Source organism: Sander vitreus, chromosome 9 (genome assembly GCF_031162955.1).
Source record: "Sander vitreus isolate 19-12246 chromosome 9, sanVit1, whole genome shotgun sequence".
Classification (NCBI taxonomy): domain Eukaryota; kingdom Metazoa; phylum Chordata; class Actinopteri; order Perciformes; family Percidae; genus Sander; species Sander vitreus.
The window spans coordinates 10,992,918-11,011,919 of NC_135863.1; the positions used below are offsets into that span (position 1 = coordinate 10,992,918).

At 40.2% G+C, this 19,002-nt stretch overlaps 1 protein-coding gene across 5 annotated transcripts; it reads right to left on the reverse strand.

The window, feature by feature from the left end:
* Positions 1-3,371: 3,371 nt before the first annotated feature.
* On the reverse strand, positions 3,372-18,926 carry crtc1b (CREB regulated transcription coactivator 1b). Of its 5 annotated transcripts, none has more exons than XM_078258729.1 (14): positions 18,782-18,926; positions 16,796-16,912; positions 16,157-16,284; positions 14,151-14,210; positions 13,780-13,874; positions 13,186-13,256; positions 13,043-13,086; positions 12,287-12,510; positions 11,455-11,606; positions 10,132-10,368; positions 7,640-7,726; positions 5,321-5,407; positions 5,056-5,230; positions 3,372-4,620 (listed from the first exon to the last, which is right to left on the reverse strand). In XM_078258729.1, the coding sequence occupies exons 1-14, from the start codon at positions 18,905-18,907 to the stop codon at positions 4,409-4,411; spliced, it is 1,815 nt and encodes a 604-aa protein (XP_078114855.1). In that variant the 5' UTR covers positions 18,908-18,926; the 3' UTR covers positions 3,372-4,408. The 5 variants fall into 5 exon arrangements, with proteins under 5 accessions (XP_078114855.1, XP_078114854.1, XP_078114858.1 ...); XM_078258728.1 differs by having other exon boundaries at positions 13,186-13,271; XM_078258731.1 differs by having other exon boundaries at positions 4,465-4,654; positions 13,186-13,271.
* Between the last annotated feature and the right edge of the window lie 76 nt (positions 18,927-19,002).

Consider the following 19,002-nt stretch of genomic DNA (forward strand, 5'->3'; position numbering starts at 1 on the left):
TCTGTCTTTAAACAAACTCAGCATAGCTAGATCAAACTCCTTTACATACCATGGGATAAGAATCAGCTCAATGTGTCTATCATGTCATGCAGTTGACTGTGTAATGCAGAAGCTTCAGAAGATTCAAGTCCACATATGCAAACGATCAGTGCGCGTGCCAATCTGCATTCTCTGCGAGACAGAACCTGCTTCCATTTTATTAAGAAAAGCCAAAAGGGTTGTGTTGACGGAGAGGAGGGGGGCCAGATCGACTGCGGGTTCTTTTTGTACGAGAATTCGACTGTTTACACTCGTATGCGGTGAGATGCTACTGGAAGAGAGAGAGAGAGAGAGAGAATGATTCCTCAGAGGAGGAGAGGGAGGCAGACTGAAGAGCAGAGAGAAGAAGAACAAGTCCGGTCCGACTGTGACGGGACCAATAAACTCCAACATTTGGCAAACAGGCTAGAACTAGGACACTGCCACAGAAAATACATTCTCTTATCATTCGTGAAGTAGCATTATACACAGATGGAGGTAACAGAGTCACTTAACAGGAGTTAAATGTCGCACAGGAGAAACCCATACATGCATCCCTTTAGACTTTGTGATAGCGTTATGTTACACAAATCAACCCTGCGGAGCTATAGAAGGCCTTCATTTAGAGGTTTTGACTGTCAGTTTAGTCATGCATTTTGTTTCGGCTATAGCATATGTACAAGGTCAGTGTGAATGACTAGTATTCAGCAGGATGACACGGAATAAAGTGACGGGAAAAAGCTCAAATCACTGGCAATGCAACAGTGAAGTTTGGGCTCACACACATTTTGTTTTAGGAAAACCACCTTTGGAGACATGTAATCTGTAGAGAATGAGTTCTGTACATTTGTTTCAGGGACTTAAGGGAAAAATCCAACAAATAAAAATAGCTTCTGGGAAAGTGTTTTGCACTTCCGGGCCATTTTTTTGTGGTTTATTTTTCTTCCTCCTGTGGGTTAACAAATGTGTGGATATTTCCAGCAACTACAGAGAAATGTTTCATTGATCTAAAACATAAACAGAAAGTCAGGTTTGGCGTCAGTTTCTGTGGGATTAAAGAGAAAGGGTTTCTTTATACAGCAGCTGTTTTGTTCAACAGTCCCACAGGAAGAGATGTGTTCAGGGGGAGGCTAGAAAAATGTAGGAAATTACCAACTGAAAAAGTAGAGGTTCACAAAAAAAAAAAAAGTGTGTTCAAAGTACAGCTGGATTTATGCTCTGGCGTAAAAATAAATGTATAGTTCAGTGTACGATTTCACTCGTTGATTGTCATAGCAACACTTAAAATACTCATACTCCACCAGTTTAAATTTCTTCTTCCATTTTCTAACACAACGCGCCGATGTTGAGCATGATCTCAAATTATCACAAATGGACACAGATGTGTCCACTGACTAAAAAGGAGATAACTGAGATGGGTATTCCTTATTTTGTCGAAGCAATAATAAGTAAAAGAGTAAGGAACCTGCAAAGCCCTGACAGAAAGACAATAAATAAGTTAAAATAAAAAATATGACAATAAAAAATCTATTTGGGACTTTAGCTGCTCTGTAACGCAGAGCAATGACGACAGAGGATTGTGATGTATACTGTGAAGGGCCTTGCTAGGTTACACTGTCAATGTGTCCGGTGTTATTGAAAAGGAGAATCACAAGCCTTTCTTCAAGTTACTCAAAGCTGTCTTCACTGTCAACGCTCTCTACCAACATCAGTAACATGTAGAAGAAAACAGCCTGAGCTGAAAATGAACAGTTCTTTATCTCAGTAGTTCCGCTCTGCCTCCATTACCGCAACATTTCAGAAGAATAAATCCAGCTCAACTTCTGGAACGTGTTGAAACAATAAAACATCAGAGGTGGATTTTTCCTTTAAGGGTTGTTTTTGTGTGTGTGTGTGTGTTTCTCATTTGCATAGGAATCACAGATCTGTTGAAGGCAAACAAAACCTTCGATGGAGGATTACAGCAGACAAACATTTCAACTGAAACAAATTGTACAACTGTTGAGGTGTGCATTAAACCAAACGTGATTCCTTATTGGGAGGGGAGTTGGAAACAGCGCTTTAGGTGAGTAAATGATTAGTACATCTGTACATGAACATTACAATATACCAAACATGATCTCACAGACCTAAACACACCTCTCTCAGGGAAACTCTGACAAAAGGCCAAGGCAGATTGAACTTTGATACAATTTGTTTGACACATTTTGGCAAAGGAGATTGGATGCAGTCAGAGATGATATTAATATGTACAGTACATTTTCAGATGAAACTTGTGTAAACATTTTTCAGTTGTAAAAGGTGGCGTAAACAGTTTAAGATTCTACTACATCCTACTGTTTATGGGACCGTTTTTTGTCGTTTTTACACACTGGAGTGGGGTGACTCTCAGTGCAGTCGGAAAATTGCATACAATACTTAATATCGTCGCTGTCGGGCAAAAACCTTGTATATCCAAAACCATTGCTTTTCAGGAAATGAATAAAAGGCTGATTTGAAAACATTTTATTGAGCCATATATCTATACATCTATGATCTAAGACAAAGTGAAAAATAAAAATCGCCTCAATCGGTCACGGTTTAAGGATTTGTAAAACCCACCGACAGACGTAAAGGGTGACCAATACCATTCATTTATGAAAAAAAGACAAAGTATGGAGATACGAGGTTTCTGCCCAACAGCGATGACAAATACACTTTTCTTAAACAGACCCACTTATCCGTTTACTAAATGGAGTAAACCGACATTCTTCAATAAAAAACATCATGTTCATAATAACTGCATTTGCATCATATGAAACAACCATTCGGCCATTAAAATTCCTACACTTTGCATGATACTTTTGTTTTTGATGACCTCTGTGGCAAAGTAGCGTTTTTGTTAGAGTTTCCCTGTCAAAGAGCAAAAAGCCTCCCCATAATTGCACTCCTTCGCAAACTTTAAATGACTTTTTTTTTGTTTTTGTTTTTTGCCCCACTTTAAAAAACATCAACAATTTGGCTATAAACTGTACCGATACAAAATACAGTACATTGATTTGTCAAACCTTACACAACATAACCACAAATATCACTGACCAAAAGTTAAGTTCCTCTCAAATACAAGAAAATGTTACAATAAGTTACGAAAATACGTTGTCACATTAGACACTTAAGTAGAACAGTAGAATACTCATGTAAGGCAAAATCAGGTGATTTCACAGTGACGACTTAAAAAGATTTAAGATTTTAGTGTTTAAAAACAGACGGCTTTCTTCACTGAAAAGAAGTTATAGTTATATATATATATATATATATATATATATATATATATATATATATATATATATATATATATATATATATATACACACACACACTTTTCACTGGCAGAAAATTAATTTGGACGTGTTTTTCTTGCTTTCTAGTTACATAGAAATACCTGAAGATTTCTCTCAGAAAAAGTTAGTTCAACGGACGTAAAACCAACCCATTTCTGGAGCCCACAGCATATTTTGGAGCTGTGCTAAAAACTATGATATTTAGATTTGAGCATTGGGCTGCAGCATGGCAACATCTACCACGTCCTTCATCAGAGAATGGCACATCCAACACCAAAGAGCAACTATGGGGAGGTTTTGCACTCCTTCATTAACCAAGTAGCTTAACAAACACATAAATATGTTAGTAATTAATAAATAGACACAAATTACATCAGTGCAATTTTACACTATGCCTACAGAGAGCATTTTGGCATCAAATTTAAATTATGAAATGGAATATAAAATCTGTAACTAAATAAATAAAACATAAATACATAAAGCATCAAAACATACAGTACATGATGAAAATAACATTTGGTTGTCAAAAATAAAGCTTTGAGTGTGAAATAGAAAGCCGTTACGGCATGATGGGAAAACCGATTCATTTGATTGCAGGGCTGTGCTATGTTTTTCTTTTTCTGTTTGTTTTTTAACACAGCCAATATAAAACGGGTACGGTTTAGCCCAATGTCCTAGCAGCTTCCTGCTGCAAGCAAATATCAACAAAACAAATATTAAAGTGGATATGAAAATAAAGAAAAAAATTGTCAAAATGTGCGTTTTTGGAATATATGTGGCATGTAATGGTACACCGTAAACACAGCAGGCTAGCGAAAGCGCCGAGCGACGAATCTCATTCAAAATGACAGCGAGGCCATTCCCCTGGGCAAGCCACTGGATGTCTTTTTCCCCGTTGTCTTTTGGTGGCGCATCGTTTCAAAGGGCTTCACGTAGTCAAGGGCGAGGTCGGACAGCTGGACGGCCATGCAACGAGGGAGAGGGTTCATCAGGCCCTTTGCTTCTCTCCATTCACAAGTTAGTGTGGGTTTTTTTTCCTTCTTGTTCTCGGCCACAGTCAGCCTCTCACGTTACAGCCTGTCCATCCTGAACGTGTCCTCGGTGGCAGAGTCGGCAAGCACCATGTCGGGGTCATTGAGCATGTGCAGTCCGTCCAGGGTGAGCGGGTCGATCTTCAGCTCGTCCAGAGGGAACTGAGAGTCTGCGTCGAAGCTGACATCACCAACCCCTGCCAGAGAGTTGGTCAGCTCTTTGGAGAGGCTCGGCGGAGACTCCCCTGTGACTGAGATACGTGACATCAGAGAAAGAAGTGGCTACTGACATGTGGGAAACAAAATGCACGTTTGGCAAAAAGCATGAGAGCATCTTTCCACAGTTTTAAACTAAAGTTAAGGAGGTATTTTGCATTTTCAACAGTAACTAGCACGGTGTACTAGTTACGTATCAAATATTTATTTTTTAAATCAAGCTGTTATTTTACACTTATTAAATTTGTGCCTGATTAAGACTGATGAATTGCTCGCAGCCAATCACCACAAGCATTCTTCGATTTAATGCGACGTGTGATTGGCTTAGCAGCAGCAACAGCCCATACAGTCTGTGGTGAAGTCGAGCCCAAATAATACTTGATTGTCCGGGTATTTCATAACTTTAAAAATGTCAAACACAAATATAATAAAAGGTAAAAGTGAACCTGATGGACTTGTGGTGTCGCTACCTGTTAGGATGATGTTGGGGATGTTGCCGTGGCTACTGTAGCCGAGTTGCTGCGAGTCCTGTAGGCTGCTCCCGGTGAGGCCCATCATGGCTGCCTGTGTGTAGTTAAGGGTGGAGCACTGGTTGAAAAGGCTGGTGGAGCTGATGGGGTTTTCGATCATGTTGAACTGCTCCAGCTAAACGAAGTACAGAAATGTAAAAGTCAGGGACTATCTCAGGAAAACATCTGTGTCATGGCTTCTTTCCGTTTGTGTGCTCGGTTTCACCTGGTGAGAAAGGGCATTGGTCTGCCTTAATGCCAACTGCTGATCATAGAAGGAGTCGCCAAATATACTGCCCACCAAGGGAATGTGCTGGAGGAAGAGAAGCCATAAAAATTCAGAACAAATGTCAAGAAAGCAGCTACAATTAAAACACAAAAACAGAATTAGCCAGGAGGCAAGTTATGCAGACCCACAAGCAGACATTTCAGCGATGGAATAACAGAAAACACTAGCAAAACACAACTGTCAGACTGAGCAGCGACCAAAGCAAATGGTTGTCATGATCAGGGCTGTCGCGGTTCAAGAAAAAAAGAGGAGGCTGGTGAAACACTAGAAAAAAGTAATGCTCTGTAACACCTAATAATTCTAAAATGACAAAAACAAAATCCAAAAATACTAAGACATGAAATGGAGTTATGAACATGTGGCTGTTTTTCCCATCCCTGTAGAGGACACCGCGACAGCCCTGTTCACTAGGACACAAACTAAAAAGGGAAATTCTGGTTTTGTCCACCTGACTGTTATTCTGATATTTCAGTCCTCTGCTGTGGCGAGTTGACAAATGTAGGAACAACTTCAACAGCTTTCCAAACAGCAACATTTCAACAGAAATCATTTCAAGCACGTTTTTGAGCAACTGTGATACTGAACTGCGTAACTTCGTAGCGTATCCACAGTAAGTACAGCAACTTGCAGGCTGACCCAACCACCTGCTGTATTGGAGCCACTCTTCTCACAAATTGTTTGAGATGATTTCTCTTAGGACGTTTTTTTTGGAAAGTCGTAGGAGCTCGAAACTGAGTCAGCGTTTCCTAATTTTCAACAACAGGGTGGAGAGTAAAATGTCATTTTCCAGCTCGTCACAATTGACAAAAAGTATGAGAACCCTGCGCAGGTTGACGAATACTGGAATTTACCTTGAAAATAGTCTTGCAATGAGCAAAGCACCAATACTGTGTGACAGGCTCTCTTTTTTTTTTTGTGGTGGAGTCCCAGTCTAACAATTTGTAACATCAGCCTATGAGTCACGGATGAACCAGAGGTGACTTAATCAGTGCACAGAAGCCAAGAATTTAGAAGGGTTTATACTCTACCTGTACCTTCCAAAATAAACTTTCTACCTTTTTTGCTTCACCTTTTATACTTGAGTTAGCTGGTTCTCACTTTATAAGGTTCCCTGTGGAAGTTTTGACCTCTAGTAGAGCTATAGAGCAATTTTCTATCAATTGGGTTCCCGTTTTGTTTATCTTGTGTGAGAGGACGCACACCTGACGCGATGCACATTTGCTGCCAATGGCTTCACACTATTCCACTGATGTGCAAGTGGCGGTAATAAGCCAAGATACGCAGCAAGGCACCAACAAAAGACAGTGAAGAAGAAGACTGCTAGCTCCGAAACATGGAGAAAACCAATGCTGGATTTAAAATACCAACAAAATCTGGGGAAATTAATTCAACACGTTTGTTAGACCGCAAGAAAATACACTGTCTTTTGAGTAACATTGAATGTAAACCTATCTTTTGTTTGTTTACAAGAAAACTCCACAGGGCACCTTTAACTAAATGATCGGTTTAAATATATTTAATCATTTTAAATATATTTAGTTTCAACGTTGCCATTGATAACTTTTTCATTTTTTTTTCCAGATTTTGACAAAGTAATTGCTTTTCTCGATGTGGCCTTGCACCTTGAAAAACACTTAACACATAAAGTGTATTATTAAAACACAAGCAAGCTGTCTTTGCCTTTCTGCCAAATGTTTGAGTCGGGATAAAGCTCTGATGACTTCCCCCCAATGGAGAGAGCGTTGTGTTTGGTTTGTGTGTATGTGAATAGCAGATGTAAACTTGAGTTTAGCGCTGTGCTTCAACTAGCAGCTCAGGAGCTTTTGACTCACAAAATACAAACTGCTAATGTCATCATTAAGTCTGAATGATGGTAATGAAGTCTCACAGTAACAATGTTGCAGTTTATGGGCAGGAGACTTTATGTGTGAATGTGTTGCAGCTCATCCATATGAGGAAAGTATTTCAGTCTTATGTGGTGCATACTAAAAAGACTTGGATTTTGCTCGCTGAAAGATTAACATTTTAAGTGTAAAAACTGGTCAGGGCCTCCATCAACAAATTCGCCATGTTGTCATGCACACAGTGAACAGTGACAGTGGTGATGAAGAAATGAGTTATGCAGCGGTTGACACCATGAGTGGTTTACTGCTGATACAGAGGATGAAAAGCAGCCTAAACTCATCTACAATTAGCTTTCCCCCAGGCGCAAAGCTCTTCCCAAAACAGCAGCTAGCTCGGGGGGTGGGCCCTTACTTGAGGCGAGCCGCCGGGGGAGAAGCCTTGATTGGAGCCTGGGGAGGTTGGAGACTGAGTGGCTGGTGAGCCAGTCTGATTGCGGTACTGTTGGAGGGAAGACGGTTAGCTAGCACTAAGCTTCATGGCTGTCACACACAAATCTAAAAGGACGGGATGTGAGAGGGCATCAGCTTCGGATCTGCTCATTACATTTAGTGTGTATAGGTGGGAAATTTGACTAATCACCACCAGATGAATTGTGGAACAATGCTGTTTTGTCTATACTTCTGGGAAATGTGATTGTGGAATAGTAACATTTGCTGGTCTTACTCTAATTAAATGGTAAAGTTCAAGTGGTTTAATTCTGTATCTTATTAGCTTATATCAGCGAATGTCATTCTTCAGTACACACACATTCAACCAACTATATCTGGAAATGAACCCACACATAAGCTGACAAAACGATAGCAAATGCTAAATAGTGAGTATAATTAGTCAGCTTTAAAGGGGTGATAGAATGCAAAACCGATGTCATAGTTGAATAACGACAGTTCGGTGGGTAAATAAGACATGCATAGAAGCTCAAAATCCCATTGATACCCCTATCCACTGCAAATCTCACATTTTGAAACTGCCGCTGAAAACGGGCGAATCTCAACAAAGCTGGAAGCTGACGTAAGCATCCCAAATCCTAGTCTTTGTCACGCCCCAACATTTGCATAGGCTACACCACTGACCTGAGGTCAGCTTAGTCTTCTGAATCTAGCTAGGTCTTACTAAATTCACTTCTGAGACTTTTTGTATGCGAGAAATCAACTATGTAGAGGTCAAATATGGGCCGTTTTATGAAAATTGATGGCTAATTGCAAATTTTGTCCGACTGTGTGTCGCAGTTCAGCAGGAGCTCAGCAGGCTACGTGACAGCGGCCGGTGCTGCCTCGCCGGCCGGTGTGTCCTACTTCATAGACACACCGGCTCGCTGTGAGCTAGCTGGATCTCCGTCACGAAGGGAAGCCCGCGGCGCTCCATACCCGCGCAAAGTCACCGTTTCTTAGTTACTGGACTACAAAATGCCGAGGCCCTGATGGAGCTCCAGGGCCTGCAGCTAGCCGCGATCTTTACCCATTGGATTGAAGGGACAGTAGCAGCTAACGAAACCCCTAATGTTCACAAAAATTCATTAAATTGAAATCGGACACCACAGTTAGCTTTATAAGACCTTGGGGTACATGTTATGCAAGTGGCGTGACGAAATTCAAACTGTAAATATACTTTAATTATGCTGAAAGTGAAGCTAACTAGCCGCGATCTGTAAACATAGGATTGGAGGGACAGTCGCAGCTAGCGAAACCCCTAATGTTCACAAAAATTCATTAAATTCAAATCGGACACTATTGTTAGCTTTATAAGACCTTTGGGTACATGTTATGTAGGTGGCGTGACGAAATTCAAACTGTAAATATACGTAAGTTATGCCGAAAGTGTAGCAACAATCTTTTCCCATAGGATTAAATGGGACACATAGCCTAGCTTGAAGCTCCGGAGCTCCGCGGAGCCCCGAGCCCCGGTCGTCCAGTAATCGAGAAACGGTGACTTTCAGTGGGTATGGAGGTTGCCGCTTTCTCGTCAGACTGTGTGGAGCTCCTAAAGTCCGACACGTCTTACTAAATTTGCAATTAGCCATCAATCTTCATAAAACGGCCCATATTTGAGCTTTATATAGTTGATCTCTCGCTTAAAAAAGTCTCAGAAGTGAATTTAATTTAAACGAAATAGCCCGACAAACAATGTATACCTTTGCAGTGTCTGAAATATGAGACCTGCTGTCTCGTCTCCAATGTGTTTCTATGGGGTTCGCTCAAACCAATCAGCGCGCAGCTCATCTAAATATTCATGAGCATACCATATTTGGAAGAAAAGCTCTTGTTCCAAATAGAGCCATATTCACAGGGTAGTTAAGGGCCTAATAAAGTAGCATTCGGGCAATTTTCAGCCCAACCAATGTTACATCCCCTATTAGGAGACTTTAAGGAACAGTGTAAAATACCCTATATAATCATTCTATCACCCCTTTAAAAGGCAGTCGATGCAACTTCTCCCTCTTCGGTCCCCCTACAGGTTGTCTCATTGGTACTACAGCTTGCGCGGCTGTAGTTCCAATGAGACAACCTGTAGGGGGACCGAAGAGGGAAAAGTTACATAGTATGTCTTTAAAGGATTCGCAGGAATCTTCCATAACGTGAACATACCACAAGTAATAAAAAGCTCTGCTTTGAAGGTAACTGAAGTAAAAAGTGATAATTATTTGGTAGTCAAGAGTAAAGACATACTGTTTCTCCTAACAAGGTAAGTAGTTCTACAAAATGACAAATCAGTGTCAAAGCCCAGTATCATAAAAAGGATGTGAAGATATTTACTGGGGTATGTTCTGTGTAGCTGAAGAATGTAGCTGGTTCCAGTCATTTCATAAAATGTATAGATTTCTCTGCTTCCATTTTCTGGTTTCTTACCGAGCCGATACTGATGCTGGCGGTGGTCTGGCTCTGACTGTCTGGGGAGGGGCTGCTTGCAGTGGTACCAGGGGAGGCCAGAGTTGGCAAGGTGATGAGCTGGATGCCCTGCGGCAGGATCTGCTGCTGCTTCTGGAGCTCACTGAGCAGCTGAGCCTGGGCCTGGGCAGTCAGCTGGTTGAACAGCGGGAACTGAGAGAGCTGCTGCTCCAGGGTCAACGACTCTGTTGGTACGACCTGAGGAAAGACCCACATGGACTCTGTTTAGAGTCGTCCCATAAAAAGTAGGGCTGCGCAATTAATCACAATTTTATCGAAATCACAATATGACTAGTGCAATATCCAAATCGCAGGGGGGCGCAATATTTGTTAAAGCCAAAATATGTGTTAAACTATTCTGAATTAAGAATTGTGGTGCTGCAGAGACGTCCCGGCCTACAAATTCTATCCTACAGACTAAAGAAGTATGGAGCTTTTATGCTCCACATATCTGGAACAAACTCCCAGAAAACTGCAGGTCTGCTGCAACTCTCAGTTCTTTTAAATCAAGGCTGAAGACCTATCTTTTTGATGTTGCCTTTCTTTAAATAACTGTTCATTTCTTATACTGAAGCTGCATTGTTGACACTGTATAACAATCTATATAAGCATATAAAGAGAAATTCCTATTTTATCTGCTTTTATACATTTAACTGTTTTAACTGCTCTTCAATGTTTAATTTCTTATACTGCACTGTAACTTTCTTTCTCGTATTTTATCGGTTTTTAATTTTTTAATCCGTTTTCATGTAAAGCACTTTGAATTGCCCTGTTGCTGAAATGTGCTATACAAATAAAGCTGCCTTGCCTTGCCTAAAGAAAGAATCTTTGTTTGGTACAGAACCTCACACTATAATCATTTTAATTTCTTTAATTTTAATATTTTTCAATGAATATGAGAACAACAATACAAAAATGATCATTCCCTCCAATATCGTGAAACATATCGCAATAATAGTCAAAATAATCACAATTAGATATTTTCCTCATATCGTGCAGCCCTAATAAAAAGTGATATGTTGAATTTACTGGAGGATTATTTGAATGTAATTTCAGCTCTTCTTCCTCCCAGTGGCAGGTTGCTTGAGCATGTAGTTTGACTGTTCCACTATTATAAAAACCACCACCCAAAGCACATTTCATGCACCATAGCTAATAGTGTGGAGACATACTTGTGTAAAAATAGGCATTTGTTGACTACTCTCTTTAGCCAGCTGTATGGGGACAACAGCCAAACAAAAAATTGCACACCACAACAACTAAGTTAGCCGAGCAGAGCCTTACCTGCGAGATGTTAACGGGTGAGGAGAGGGTGGGGGAAAGCTGCTGTGGGGACTGTTGGAGATGGAGGTCAGAGGTGAGGCTGAGCGGAACTACGGGTGGTTGCCGGCGCTGTGCCGTCACAGTCATGGTGGGCTGAGAGGAGGTGGGGATCCCTGGCGAGGAAAAAAAACAAAAACATGGTTTCCTTGTGTCCCACTCAAATCAAACCAAGTTTGTGCTGTAAAGTAAAAACAAAACCAGCAGCAAAAAGAAGACTGACAACTCTTCAAGCAAAGAACTTCAACAAAGCTAAATATTAATTAATTGTAATTTTGAACAAATACATACAAAATGCAAAAACACACAGTTAAAGATTTTCGGCCATGTCAACAAAGATGTTGAGCTAAGCTAAGAGCTGCTATATTATGGCCAATTCATCCAATTTTTATAAACAAAAAATGGATGAATGGAAATTATTTTTCCATCAACTAACTGAACTTAATTAAAACAAATTCACAATTAAGTGTGCAGCTGAAAAGTATATTCTGACGCCTGCACTGTATGTGTGGGATGCAAAATACATGTAAAATCACATTCATTTGACTAAGACATCAATCTCCACACGTTTCACAACTCTTGTGATGGTGATTAGGGTTTTTCCACATCAAGTATTCAGTGACTAATTGATGCTGTTCAAAAAGGACACAAACCTTTATCGATCAATGTCACCTCCAGCCCAGGAACATGTATTCTATTGATCAAAGTTAAGCGGACACTACACAAGGGCGTCCTCACCTGATGTACATTTAGGTGTAGAATGTTTTACTGTTTTTGAGTAGTCCAGTATTATTACCATGGCTGGCAGCACTGATGCCCAGGTGGGTGAGGTTGGTGGTCAGGCTGCCCGTGCTGTTGGATGAGCTGAGGGAGGGGAAGGCCACGGTGTCCTCGGGGTCCAGCGGGGTGGACAGTGGAGGGGGGAACTGGATGTTGGTCAGGTCAGGCAGCGAACCACCGGTGTTGTGTGCAGCTGGGAGCACGGACGGGTTCAACTCCTGGTCTGGTGATGGGTATATACTAAAAGACACAAGTTCTGTCAGACGGAGAAAAGCTACTCCCATGTCACTATACTTCTGACTACTATGCCTGAATAACGGTCTTACCTGGATCAGCACCCTTTGGATTTTTACTTGGATGTTTATCAATTATTTATTTTATATATATATATATATATATATATATATATATATATATATATATATATATATAATAAATAATAATAATAATGTGTATTTGATATAGCACCTTTCACATGATAAAATTGTTAAAAGAAGTAACAGTAAAATTAGCAAGTAAAAAAAGAAATAAAATACCAATAGAATAAAAATTACTTAAAAATACAAAATTACTTTAATTGTGGCATTACCACCATAATGATTATTTCCTATAGCACTAGAGGCAACGTGTTAAAGTGCTTTTCCAGCATGTTTGCGGTCTACCTAGACCAGCTGTGTTGTATCAGTGCACTTACAGTATGACTTATTTATGGCTGTGTGACTGACAGGCTGCTATGCCCCAGTGGTGTTTTACTATAAAGAATAATACTCACTTGATTCCCGGGACATCACACGTGTTGGGCTTTGATGAATCATCCTGAGTAGAAAACATAATATCAAGCTGTAAGTCTGACGTGGTTCACAAGTATCATAAAAAGTGCACATCTTGTTAGCCCTTCCCTTTTCTGGTCAGTACCTTCTCGCCATCCCACAGCTGTTCCTGCGCATCCTTGTCTGCATTTGACTCTGAATTCTCCGTCCCAGGCACTGTTAGCAGCAGTACTAATTAGTGAAACAGCAAGACACAGTTGCTTTGCTATGACAAAATGCACAACAATCAGTGCAAGAAATGAGTCATCAATATCCCAGCCAGTCAACCAGGATATAGTGCTGTGCACTAGATTCCTGAGTGTCTAAAAATAGCAAGGTGACCACCACACAGACTAAGTGGATGCCAGCCAATCTTGGCTTCATTATACGAGAGGCTCACACATAAAAAGACATAATCCATGGATAATCAGTGAATTATTGATCGTCCTCTCTAGACCATCCTGGGTCAGCTCCATTCAGAGATGTTACTTCTCTACAGAGTACTGTAGCAGCAGGCTGAAGCAGTTCTTTGCCTGAGATCAGTATCCATTTACTCCATAATTATTTAATTAAGAGTCTAGATCTACTTCTTCGTGACATCAACGCTTTGATGTCATTTAAGGTTTTCCGCCTGCATCAGTACATTGCACATTAATAAATAAAAGCGGCTTTGTGTCTTTGTAACTGGATCTTCCATTACCTCGTTTAGGCTGCAACTCCTGTGATCCCCCTGCAAACACCTCCTGGGGCTTCGGATTCATGGCGCTCTGGTGTAAGGCAGAGTCCGAATTTGTCCTGTATGTGTTAGAAAGAGGAGATGTCTGCAAAATCACTGCCAAATCCTGAATATTGGCAGAGAGCAAATTCTACAGCATCACATTCATGAAGAACCACATTCTGTTACACATTCTATACAGACTGTTATTTGACATACAGCTAAATATGTGGCCTTCTTTGTGTATCTTTGTACCAGCACAAATGCACGTCATGTAATTACATTTTTGTAATTGAGCTCTATCCGGTTGTGTCCCAGTTATCACTTTAGCAAATGGACAAGGGGAGGTGGCTTACCTTCTCCAGCTAGTGTCTGGCGGTGGGGAGAGGTAAACTGAGCTGTAAGGACAGCTGTCAATGTGAATTTAGTTAAGGCAAATAAAGTAGAGATTTAAAATGCATCTCAGCTAATCCATACTTTCATGTCTGTCCGCTGATTCGACCTAATGGATAATAAATGACCACACACACAAGTGTTATTGGGATCCGATTACTTGCCAAAAGGCATCAGTGTCTTGTCATCTAATGCTACGTTTATACGTGGCCGGCTATTTCCATAAACGGACATTTCAACCTCTCAGTTTTCAAAAATAACATCATGCACAGCGGTCAGTTTTCAGAAAAGTGTGCACTTACACGTACCCGCGTATTTATGCCGTCAAGAGCATGCCAAACCTGTAGGTGGCAGTGTAACGAGAAGCTCAAGCCCACGTTAGCCAATCAGAATCCCGAAAATACAACAGCAACAACTTCTCTTCCTCACTTCCTCAGGTGCCTAAACCTCCGTTTGCCTCAGTTTACATGCAAACGAAGTTTTCCAAAATCTTCACTCTGGCCGGAGTTTTTAGAAAGAGTCGTTTTCAGAGGTGAATTCTCCGTTGGCGTGTAAACGAAGGGCACAAACAAAGGGAATTGTCTCCGTTTTTCAAAATAACCATGTACGTGTAAACGGGGTATAATACGTTTCTAAGAATAATATTGTCAACAGGAGTGTAGCAATTCATTGTATGATTCAATATCAGGCTACATGTAGTGAAACAAACAATTCGCTTCACCCTTTGTTCAAAATCTGTTGAACAATGCAGAGCTATGGCTGATAATCTCTCTATCACCACATGTGGTGGTTTTTGTTATGTGTTAGCCCTACTGTACACATACAACTGAGAAACCACCGTTTGTGAATCAGGCAAATCTGCACTGCTACGCTCTGAGTTCTCAAATGTTATTTTTTTTTTAATTAATTCTTTAAAACCCATTTGGGACATGACTCGTTTCACTTTAAGGGTGTATTTAGTGTGATACATTTATACACATACAGACTTTAATTACAGATGTTTTGACAGGTAAAAGTGCATTTCTCCTGGAAATCTTTGGAAGATTGTTATTGACTGTAAAGCATGGTCGTCATGTTAGCCCTGCCTGTATATCATTGCATGGCTAACGTAAATGAACAGCCAGAGCTGGAGGAGCCTCCCATATAATTTAGATCCCCAGTTAAGAATTCAAGATCAAGTTTGTCATTCCAACTACAAAAACAACATGTATATTAGGGCTGGGATGACATGCTTTTGTCCCAATTTGATTCTTTCACGCGCGTGCATGCGTGCCAATTCGTTTTGCATTGTGATTTTCATTTATTGCGATTCCAGAAGTATTGCGATTCGATAGTATTGAGTATTGCGATTTTCTTTTCATCTTTAACAAAAACTAAAAGTTCAATAATACACTTCTAGAGATAATATATCATGAGACATTTCTAAAAAAAAAAAAAAAACTAATTGTTTTCTAAAAAGAGTGCACATCACATGTCAGTCAGTCAGTCTGACATTTATTTCATTTGTAAAGAAGTACGTAACATGTATTTTTTTTGCATTTTCTGCTTTCGGCCTGTTTTGCTGGAAACTGATATGATGTAGTTGCTGTCTGCGGTACTGTATACACAGGAAATATTTATGTTAACCATTGGTAAAACAATTAAATAAATAAAAATCTCATTTTAAAAATTGTCATTAAAAAAAAATAAATAAATCACAATACATTCCCAGCCCTAATATATATAACACTGGATTTCTGGCTGTGAGAATTTGGAGTTCCAAGTAAATTATAACGCTAGAGAAGTATTAAATCATATGAAAACTGTGTTGACACTGTTCAAAACTACTCAAAATGTTATGTCCCTAAACATGCTAACTTAATTACAACAACAGACTGAAGGTGCACAGTTCAAGCACACTCTGAAGCCTCAAAGTAATGCAGTCAAAACATCCACAACATCACGTTTCCACAAAAAAAAAAAAAAGGATATCTGGCGTCCATGTTTGTCGACTGACAGCGGCCGGCGGTGAGGAGACGTGATGCGGTTCCGGTCACGGTAAACACGCTCCACCAACCCGTGGTGCCTAGTTGTCCGGCTGGTATCCAGTACCGAGTTCTAGAGTGAACACATCAGGTGAATGAGGCCAGCAAAACAGCTTACCACAAAACTACGTCTTAGTATGTTTTAGGATTAATGGTGCAAATGTGTTCATTTTAAAAATGAGTCAAGCCATGGGCCACCCATACTGATGCTTGAGTTGGCAAATGTATTTAAAGATGGAAAGCCATGACAAGCAATGATATACTTTAAAATTTAGGAACCAAATTACACTGCAGGGTAGAACTGGTATACCTTATATTACACACTTCTGGCTTCCTCTCGCTCCTGAACCGTGATAAAACCTGGTCGGACTATGCATCTCTGACCAGCAGCTCATTTCTGAACACTTTACGGCAATCCTACACTAAGCTAAGCCTGCAGACTTCTCTGTTTTGAGCCAATCTTTCACGAATACTACAGATAACTGCAACCTTTGAATGTTCAATATTATCGCCAACAGCTAAAAAAGGTACACCGATCGAGAACAAACCATTGATTTACCAGCCGAGAAAGGCTAAGGGCTCACCTGAAAAGGCAGGTCAATGTTGCCATTTCCAATCTGATTGACATTGGGCAGTGAGCCTCCATAGTACTGTCCACGATTCTGCCCTAGTTGCAAATACTGGGTCTTCTGTAACTGCAACTGTGCAAAGTAAAATTGCATGAAAGCATGAGTGAATGACTGATCGGATTCACAAATAAAGTAATGCTAAAAATGAACGATGCCTGCCAGTCCAGAGTGGTGATGAAAGATGAGTGAGTCCATTCATTGACAGACGAAACAAGATGAGACGGGCAGATTGGCTGTTTCATGAACAATCAAGAGGCGGACAACATCGGAAAAATCACATCAGCTGATGTGAAGGACACCTGACTGACAGCTGGTGTAATTACAGTCTTTCCATGTAACACACCCTGTGATGACATTAGCCACGTGTCTTAACACAAAACCAGTCACAAAAGTCACGTATGGTTTTACAAAAACAGTGATGGAAGTCATCTTCAACAATAATGAAGTTGATAATGAGCTGAACAAATGCAATGGTTTGATGTTGGGATGGCAACACAAAGAAATCTGGCAGAGACCACAGAACTGACTAGTTAATTTAGTTTTTTTCCCTGCAGTAAATGACAGTACAACTCAGGTTTACACTGATGTATCGTGTGGTAAGTGCATCATTTTCCAGCAATCGGGCCAACAATTAGCCCAAACATTTCCTGGAAACAAGACATTTCTCATTCTGTGGTTAATAGAGCTAAACAATTTGGTGATTCATTTTTCAGTTTAGTAGATCACCAGAACATAAATTGGTAACACTTTTGATAATTAATCAATCCTTTCAGTTTTAAGTAAAAAAAATCCAAACATTTAGTTGTTCCAGCTTCTAAAATGTTTGCTGTTTTATGTGATTTTAAACTGTCTGTAAACTTATCTCTCATGTACTGTAGTTCAATAGTATGTTTATTGTATATGACATTTTCCACTATTTTCTGAAACAAGTGAAATAAGGCCGTGATTATATCATTTTCATCTGTGATTCTCTTCGATTAACCAGTCAATTGTGTTAATCCATAGAATGTACCAACAGTGAGGTCTTAAAACAGCTTGTTTTGTCCAACCAACAATCACAAAAATAATAATTTTTAGCAGTAAATCCCCACATTTGAGAAGCAGGAGGAACCAAAACATTTGGCATTATTACATAATACATGACTTAAATGATTAATTATCAAAAGCCATTCTTTTTTATATTAATGTATCAAAACATTAGTTGCAAGTGCAACCTTAGTGGTTAAGGCAGCATTTTCTGTTGATGGGAGAAAGTTGCCAAAGTTGACTTAAGGTGAACATACAATCAATAACTACATTAAATTGTAGAGATGAAGCCACTGAAACAGATGCATGTGGGTTGTTTAAAGCTGTAGTTATTTTCCACAAGTCTGATATTTGCTCATTGTACAATAAATAAATGAGCAAGATAATATGGTACAGATCTGACGTTAATCTAACGGGTAACGTTACACGTTAATCTTGAGTGAATGGTTAACAGGGAGAAAAATCACAGCTGGGAAGGCAGGTTAACATCTGATTGGCTAGCAAATACTAACTTAAGCCCTCTCAGAGGTATTGCTCCAATTTAGTTTCTAGCAGCTGACTTTCCGAACATGTTGTTAGTTATTTACATGGCAGACGATTTGTTTGCTAACGAAATGACAGCAGTGACTGGTCAAACCAGCACAGGTGCACATTAACGTTATTCCCAGCTCCAGCATGCTAGCTAAGATAGTTAACGCCGAACACGAGTAGCTTGTTATATCTGAATAACGCTGGCAGGATTTATACAGGCAAAGTGAACACATCATTTGATGGTGTTGAACCGATGCAGCTGAGGACGTTAATATTAACTTTAGCTACTTAGCATCCCAACGTCCAGATTTATCTCCGCAGCGGTCGACAGCTGCCAAACAGCAATGCAACAAAACGTAAACAGCCGGGCTGTGCAGCTCTTACCCGCGCAGCTCTGGTGATGTTTAGGTCTTTCATCACTTCTTCAAACGCAGCAGTTTCCTCCGCCTGTTTCTGATTATGCAAAGCGATTTTCTCGCTAAATTTGCGGGGATTGTTAGAGGACGCCATTTTTCCCTCTTCTTCTCAATGGAATGTTACGTTACACACCACGCTAGGGCCTTTTGGTCTCGTCATCACGTACGGCCAGCGGCACGACAGTGGTG